Here is a 7,704-nt window from a genome sequence, read left to right as displayed (position 1 = left end):
TTCACAAGTCAAACTTATCTGCTTTTTACCAAATACATTGCAAATTTTGATAGTGAAATCTATATTCATTTGGGAGTCAAGAAATAAAATAACAAGTTTTCCATGAATAGTTAGGTCAAAAAAATGTTGCACTTTTTTTTCACTATTCATTGCTGAATTTTTTATTGTTCATACCTCCCAAATGATTTTCAGCTTCATATTTGTACATGTTTCCACTGTAACATGGTTTCCATCTTGTACTGTTTCTTCTAGGAGTGTCTGCTGTTTTATTGCGAGCTTTTTTGGGAGAGTTCTTTCTCAGTGGGGACGAGAGCCCACAGCCTTCTCACAGCCCAGGTACAACCTCGTGGCGAGCGGCCCATCACGAGAAAATGGAGGGAAAAACTCCAGAAGCGAGGGAAAACCCTCTTCCCATTCCCATTGCCCAAATGCGCGCACATAAAGAGATGGAAACCCACGCCGGCCTCGGCTCCGGCTCCGACGGCGGCAAGCCTGCTCCGACGAAGCCGGCGATGGACGAACCACGCGCCGGCGCCGATGCCGCTGAAGTCCCCTCCTTCGCCGGCCCCGACGCGCTCCCCGTCCCCCAGCTGGTACGCTCTCCTCGCCGCCCTCCGGGTACCACTCGATGGATTCTCCGCCACCCGTTTTGTTGAAGATCTGCGTGTTCTGATCTTGCAGGGTACATTCGCCGGCGCGAGGAAGCGGAAGGCCCCGGCGACGGCGACGGCAAAGGCTGTCGGGAAGCCTCGCAAGACGCAGGTCTGTAGTTCACTGTACCCATCCATCAGCTCACTTGATAGTGATACTTTAGTTAGTCTGAATTTGTCCCCTGTACTTGCTTGGTTGTTTGATTCGTCTGAATCTTTTCCATGCGTGTTGTGGCATTGTTTGATGGTGTAGGTTGAGGAGCCGATTCAGATGCCTGTGTACTATGGATGTAGAGCACCGTTTTCCCGCGTGCGTGGCAACTATTTAGAAGACAAATGTGCTCACTTAATTGGTGAGCTGCCGCTGCAGCCACAGTCCATGTCATTGGTGGATCTACAGCTCTGGATCTTCAGGCTGTTCCGGCTCCATCCAGAAACACAAGATCTCGATATCAAGGGGTTCCTCAAGCAACGCAAAACTGATTTCTTTGACGAAGAGTCCTCCGAACCGGACTGTTGTTTGGAGGACTACCCGTGGGGCATGCATGAGTTTTTGACTGGCAAATGCTGGAGTTCCTTTGCAAATAAATTGAAGAGAAAAAAACATGTGACACAGAAGTTCATGTTGTCTACGCTTTCTGTGACCTTGTGGATGACCTGACGATGACAGCTAAGGAATTTGTGCATTATCTCACTGGACCCTTAGGCGAGAAGATTAGTCCCGTCGAGGCGTGGAGGGCAAGACAGTTTGCTCTAGAGAGGGAATTCGGTACCTTTTATGATTCACACAACTTTGCCCCAAGGTTGCTTAAGGAAATAGCACGCAAGAACCCTGGTTGTTTTGTTGACATCAAGGATGCAGAGGTTGCAGAGTGTAAGGGTTTCCGAGTCCTGCAGCGTATGTTTTGGGCATTTGGACAGTGCTTACAGGCCTTCCATACCTGTCGCCCTGTGCTATGCATCAAGGGCACACCACTATGTGGGAAATATCAAGGGATGTTGTTGACTGCTGTGGCATTGGATGCTAATGATTTTTCCATTCCAGTAGCATGTGCTGTCGTTGAGGGTGAGACCAAGGAAAGTTGGTTGTGGTTTCTTAGGAATTTGGAGCGAGCAGTGGTGCATCAGTCTGATGTGTGCATTATACATGACTACAAAAGGGAGTTGATTGATGCTGTGGAGGACCTTCTGAAATCCCGAGATCGACAGTGGCGTAAAGCAGAAAGCAGGTGGTGCATGGAAGACCTTGCTTAAAACTTCTTTGCGTCTTTTGGTGACAAGAAGCTTCTGCTGATGTTCAGGAAACTTTGCCAGCAGAAGCGGCGCCATAAGTTTGGAAAAATCTGGCAGGAGCTAGACGAGTTGACGTCCAAATATATGGTGGAGAAAGAACAGGGCGCTAGTGGGGAAATGCAGCAGGAATCAGTCAAGCATGAGGTGGGAGAGCTTGAGGCGCAAAACCAATGTAACCAACATGATTCTGTGAAGGATGGGAAGGAAGAAGATCATGCCGATGACACCAAAGGAAAGATAACAAAGTTCTCTGATTGGATCAGTCTGAAACCAAAGGAGAAGTGGTCACTAGCATATGACAGAGATGGAGCAAGATATGGCATCATGGGCAGTGATATAGCTGATGTATATAAGAACGACCCTGTGTTGAAAGGGATCACATGCCTTCCGCTCAGTGCGATAGTGGAGGTGACGTTCCTGCGCTTGGTAAAGTACTTCGAAAACACAAGTGCTGCAGCAAACAAAGCAATTGGCAACCCATCAATTAACTTCCCGAAACGTGTCCAGGTTGACATGAACTCCAAAATGCAGAAATCCGAGATGCATACACTTACCTATACGTATGCCGATGAGAAGAATGCTCGTGGTGAGGTATTGGATCGGAAGTTTACAGTTAAGGGAAGGAAGAGGGAGGTGACTGTTCACCTGAAGTCGGAATATACCCGCAGCATGAATAAGTCTGAAGGATCCACAGTTGAAAAAACTGCCACATGTTCATTCAGCAAGCCGTAGCTACTTCACAAGCCTTGCTCTCATGTTATCGCCATCTGTTGTAAGATTGGGGTTAGCTCTGCTACATACATGTCCCCATACTACAGCCTGCCCTACCTAGGTAGGACCTGGAGTGGAATTTTTGATGAATCTAAGATCTCACGCGACTACAGAAATATCATACCATTTGGATGCACGACTACCTGGATCCCAGACAAAAGATTGGAGTCTGGTCTCCCTGTTTTTGTAACACCGGAATGCCTAGCAACTGTCACGGAGGAGTTAGAGCAACAATGCAGCACTGGAAATGGATCAACTGAAGACAATCAAGGATCGACAGCACGCTCAGAAGAACCTAATTAAATTTAAACTTCTGCTGTCAAGTGTCGAACTAAGTTATTCATACTTTGGAGCCTAAATATGCAGTAGTTGCTGTCGAGCTTATCCTCTGTAAACTCTGAATCTCTAAGTTATTTGCAGTGCTCCGTTTTGAAAAAAAATAAGTTATCTGCAGTGCTTAATTGTTTTGTCATGTATACTATGCAGAGCTTATCCTATGTAGACTGTAACCAACTAGAAAATGAAGTTAGCATGTCATAATATCTGAATCTCTATATAGAGTATACATAGGATAAGCACCGCAGATTTTATCCCTGAATCTCTATATTATCTGCAAACAAACCCATCTCTCATTAATTTTCTATATAGTTGGTTACAGTTTGATGATTTTCTTGGAACTCATGTGTGCTCAAAATGCTTACTCTCTGCAAGCAAGGATGCTGCAAGATCTTATTTTCCACCACAAATACATTTTACATCTTGCCCTCATTTCTTGCGCTGATTGCATTGATTTCAGAGTTCAGATGCATGCTGCCAAAATAAACAGAGACTAGAAAATAAACAGTCTACAGGGATGCTCTCTCTGGTGTTCAGATGCATGCCTGCATGGAGAATGTATGTGTTGAAGCTTCTCCCGTAGCTAGTTCTGCTGCATTTTTCTTCCAAGTGTTGGATGATGAAACGGTATACTAGATCTTTCTGAACTTCTTTACGTCTACAAACACTTGGACCATTCTGAACTCTGATGTGCAGTTTTGTTTTGTTTTTCCCTCAGAAGTCAGAACGTTTTTCTTTTGGTGCGAGCTGGACCATGTTTGTGATAATTACAGTGCTGAGGTTCCCTCAAGAACTAGATGTAATACATTAGCAAAGAGGAACTTGCACTACACTGTTCCGTTGTACCAGTTTTACAGTTGCCCTCTTCAACCAAAAATAAAATGTTCATGACATCTATTCCTAACTTCATCACTAGCTAAGTCGCTTGATTAGACAGATGAATAATGAATCTACAAAATCAATGAACCAAGTATTCTTGAGTTGCAAATCACTGGTTTTTCTGGACTATTTTTAATTCACTCATTTTGCTGCGAGCACTTTTAGGCTGATGCTCTCTCTGATTGTGATAATAACACCTTCCATCGAGAACTAAAGATAATACATTAGCCAAGAGGAACTTGCACTACACTGTCTGACGGCCTTTATGAAGAACTTCCTTCCTCTGGTTGCAACAGTTGTGTAATTCTCCCCCTCAGAGAAAAAAAAACGAAGTAAGGATGTTCTTGTGGCAATCCACAATCAAGGGTAGCGTTTTGGCTCCAGGAGCATATGCTCCTGGATGAACAATTAAACCGTAATAAAATTCAACATAAATTGACATTTTCGGAAACATACATGTCCAGTAGGTACTTTCAGCATTTCAGAGTGCAAATGCTTGTACAAATTAGACACTTCAGTTCCTTCCCGGTTCTTCCTCTGTAACTGCTTAACGCTTGCCACTGTCGTTAACTGATGCAGAGGCTCACTAAGAGTAAAAAACACGCGACAACCAAACATGATCGTTCACTGGCCAACACCATAGACCAAACTGGGGAGCACCCAGAGGCTCTCAAGCTGATTGCTTTTGCCTTCTAGAATGTATTAATCCGAGCGAGTTATACTGTAAACTGCCTGGCCAAGCTCTACAGCAATCCAAGGTTCGTCAGAGTCTTTGGACGCACTCGGAACATAAATGCAGTTACTCTTTCCGCCCCATCTTTCAGGGTTCATGCAAGAAAATGTAGGGTTCCTCCTATCAAGGCTGATAAAGAGAGCCCAGTTTTCCAACTTCTCCATCTTTGTCCACTTAGCTGGTTCGGCTGAAGAATCAAAGCGGGAGACCTGAAAGGTGCCATTGCTTATCAAGTCACCAACAAGATCAACCATGAGAAGCATGTCACCACTGACCACCAACCATGGATCATAATTCAAGCCAACAACAATGTCCTCTCCCCACACAACATCGACTTCCTGCACGTTGGGCTGAGGTGCCAAGGATATGGTTTTCAGCGTCTGGGGAAAGTCTATGGCAAACATCTGACCTTTGAACAAAACAATCTGAATAAGAAAGTGTTCAGAAACAAGAGGGTACTCTGTCCAGGAATTTGTTACAACCTGCCACTGGAAGATGAATAAATTCGAGAAAAGGAGGAGACACGAGTTGGATGAACTGAGTGGAGCCATAAGAATGGCACTATCGATCACACAATCACTGTTTGTGTGGAGTTTGGGTGGCTTCACCTTAGTACCTGTGTAAACATCGACAAGGAGAAGGTGCTCCACACAGGAGAAGATAAGATGCCCATATGAGCAGCCCAAATAGCGCATGTAATTTGGAGTATTACGGGGTGCTGAGCGGCGAAGAGATAAGTTTGTCCTCACAAGATCACAAAGATGCCATTTGTAGTTCGATAAGAGATTGTAACTTGTGTTGCAATGCCAATTAGCCCTACGCAAACCTGCTTTGAGATGGAGAGGTGGGAAGACAAAGGCGTATATGGATGATGGGAAGGAAAAGACCGCAGCACGCCAAGAGTGACAGGTGCCAGTAAAAGCAAGGAGGTCATGGAATGAGCTTAAGAGAGCAATGATTAGGTGAAGCAGGTTGTCCGGTAGGTCTGCCCAAACACGGTGTTCAGATGAGGCTGAGGTAGAGACCAAGCAGTGGCATATTTTCTTAGATGACCACTCTGCGACAACCACTTCTCTGTCATACAAAAAATTCAAGAACGATGTATCAGCATTGAGGAATCAGATATCATAGAAAAAAGATTGGAAATGTGTTAGTACTTAGGCTCTTACTGCAGTACTACACATTAAAGGAAAACAAAAATATTCATGTTTTAAACATTAATGCTTTACATAGTAAGATGTATATCAAGATGGCACACTACAATTAAAATAAGCCACCGCAGAATAGCCAACAGCTTGATGCTCAGTACGACAGAATTCAGATAGATAACCTTATTTAGTGAGCTAAAATTGGTACATTTCCGAATCATGCATTTGGGGGGTGATATTTGGGAGCGGTTAGGCGCCAGTCGCGTGAAAATCTGAAAACAGTCAGCCAATTCTCCCCCTCCTATCTCAACCATTGGATCAAGATCCAACGGATAATGCTTCATTTTCAACCTCAAACCGATACGTGTATTGTTTCTCTTCCCTCACCGATCCAGCACAGGCCTAACCGCCTGCCTCCGCCGCCGCGGCCGACGGCGCTCCCCTGAACCGCCGCCCACCGCCGTGCTTCCGCCGCCCGGTGATGACCAGTTTTTTTTCGATGAACCTGTACCATGCCCCACACCCCTAAGATAGATAATGAGGTCGCCTGCCAGCCTAAGATAGATACCGGGGTCGCCTGCAAGACTAAGATAGATACCAGGGTCGCCTGCCGGCTGCCACCCTAAGATAGACCCAGAGGGCTCCCCAGGAGAGCTCCTTCCTTCCCTCCAACTATTCCTTCCTTCACGCGAAATTCGACTGACCCAAATTATAAATTCAGGCAACCACAAATAGCTAAACTGGTGATGTTTGTACTTTGTAGAGTATTCTCAAAACAAATAACAAATCAAGTGCCACCAATCTCGCAAAACTCTCACCTGTTTATCCAGACAACATTTGTGCAATCTCGCAGTACGCTCACCTTACGCAATCAGGAGCGGGCGTGCATCTAGGCAGGGGAGCATCATTCATTCGTGGCCGCGACAAGGAAACTGGCAAAATTACCAAGATGCACGACGGCTACTGACCAATAGCTGCCGTAGAGATGTGTTCTTGGCTGATTCTAGTTTGGATCTAATCCACCCAACAAATTTGCACTAGGAAGAGAATGGAAAAAGAGAGGGAGGGAGAGGTCACGGGAGAGGGAGGGCGGGTGCCGGCGGCGAGAGCTCGAGCGGTGGCTGCATGATCACGGGCTCACGGCACGCCAGTCTGCGTGCCTACCGCTACCGGTGCGCCGCCTTTCTTCGTCGGATCCGTCGACCGCCGGCAACGAAGAGGCGGAGGAAGGCACCGATCGATCCAGAGCTCGTCGTTTTTACGCCGATGGGCGTCGGTAAACCGATGGAAGCCACCGATCGATCGCCTCGCTAGTCACACGATCGTTCCTGGCTTCCTGCGAGCCGTTCGATCTCGCTGTTGGTATCACTCGTCTTTCTTCTACCATAAGTACACATGGAGAAGCAAAACATATTTTCTTTTTTATTTATAAATAAACGGGGCAAGGATTTATCATTTTCAGTGATTAAGAAGAAGAGGGTTGCCCGGCTAATTAGAGAAAAAAAGAGCAATAAACTATACAACTCACCGCACATGGACACAATATAAACCACACACTGCTACGAAGGAAACATCGACGAGTTTGTACCTTAGTGTCATCACCTATTCTCCCCGAGAAAGCGGTTTGACCTAAAGGAAGCAACCAATGACCGAGTGCACGTCGAAGTGGCAGAAGCGGCCACATGAAGATCCAAGCCAAATGAACAACACACATCACGAGCAATGGGGCCAACAATGGATCCGGGAATAAAGGAGCGACAGAGCACTATGCAAGATTGGCGTTGCGAAGAATCATCGAGATGGGCCATCCACCGCTTGTCGTCGTTGCCATAAGGACCCTCCACACAGCTTTGACTCCACTACAACAAACGTACCACGATGAGCCCACAGACAC

General features: G+C 46.0%; 1 protein-coding gene and 1 pseudogene across 3 annotated transcripts; one reads left to right on the top strand and one right to left on the bottom strand.

Moving 5' to 3' along the window:
- Positions 1-270: 270 nt before the first annotated feature.
- LOC120974984 (uncharacterized) lies at positions 271-7,064 on the top strand (annotated as a pseudogene).
- On the bottom strand, positions 4,346-7,208 carry LOC109736875 (putative F-box/kelch-repeat protein At5g24040). Of its 3 annotated transcripts, none has more exons than XM_020296094.4 (2): positions 6,888-7,044; positions 4,346-5,736 (listed from the first exon to the last, which is right to left on the bottom strand). In XM_020296094.4, the coding sequence occupies exons 1-2, from the start codon at positions 6,935-6,937 to the stop codon at positions 4,632-4,634; spliced, it is 1,155 nt and encodes a 384-aa protein (XP_020151683.1). In that variant the 5' UTR covers positions 6,938-7,044; the 3' UTR covers positions 4,346-4,631. The 3 variants fall into 3 exon arrangements, 2 of the variants coding, with proteins under 2 accessions (XP_020151683.1, XP_020151681.1); XM_020296092.4 differs by lacking the exon at positions 6,888-7,044 and adding an exon at positions 6,673-6,806; XR_012201902.1 differs by having other exon boundaries at positions 5,642-5,736; positions 6,629-7,208.
- Between the last annotated feature and the right edge of the window lie 496 nt (positions 7,209-7,704).

Source organism: Aegilops tauschii, chromosome 2, assembly GCF_002575655.3.
Source record: "Aegilops tauschii subsp. strangulata cultivar AL8/78 chromosome 2, Aet v6.0, whole genome shotgun sequence".
NCBI classification, from domain to species: Eukaryota; Viridiplantae; Streptophyta; class Magnoliopsida; order Poales; family Poaceae; genus Aegilops; species Aegilops tauschii.
The sequence above is the reverse complement of the archived record's forward strand: the minus strand, read 5'-3'. Positions and strand labels throughout refer to the sequence as shown.

Bases quoted from the DNA above. Each gene is read 5' to 3' on its own strand.
- LOC109736875 (XM_020296094.4), bottom strand. From the start codon at position 6,937: ATGCAGCCACCGCTCGAGCTCTCGCCGCCGGCACCCGCCCTCCCTCTC. The intron at 5,737-6,887 runs GTGACCTCTCCC...TTTGTATGACAG, and splicing joins GCACCCGCCCTCCCTCTCCC to AGAAGTGGTTGTCGCAGAGT.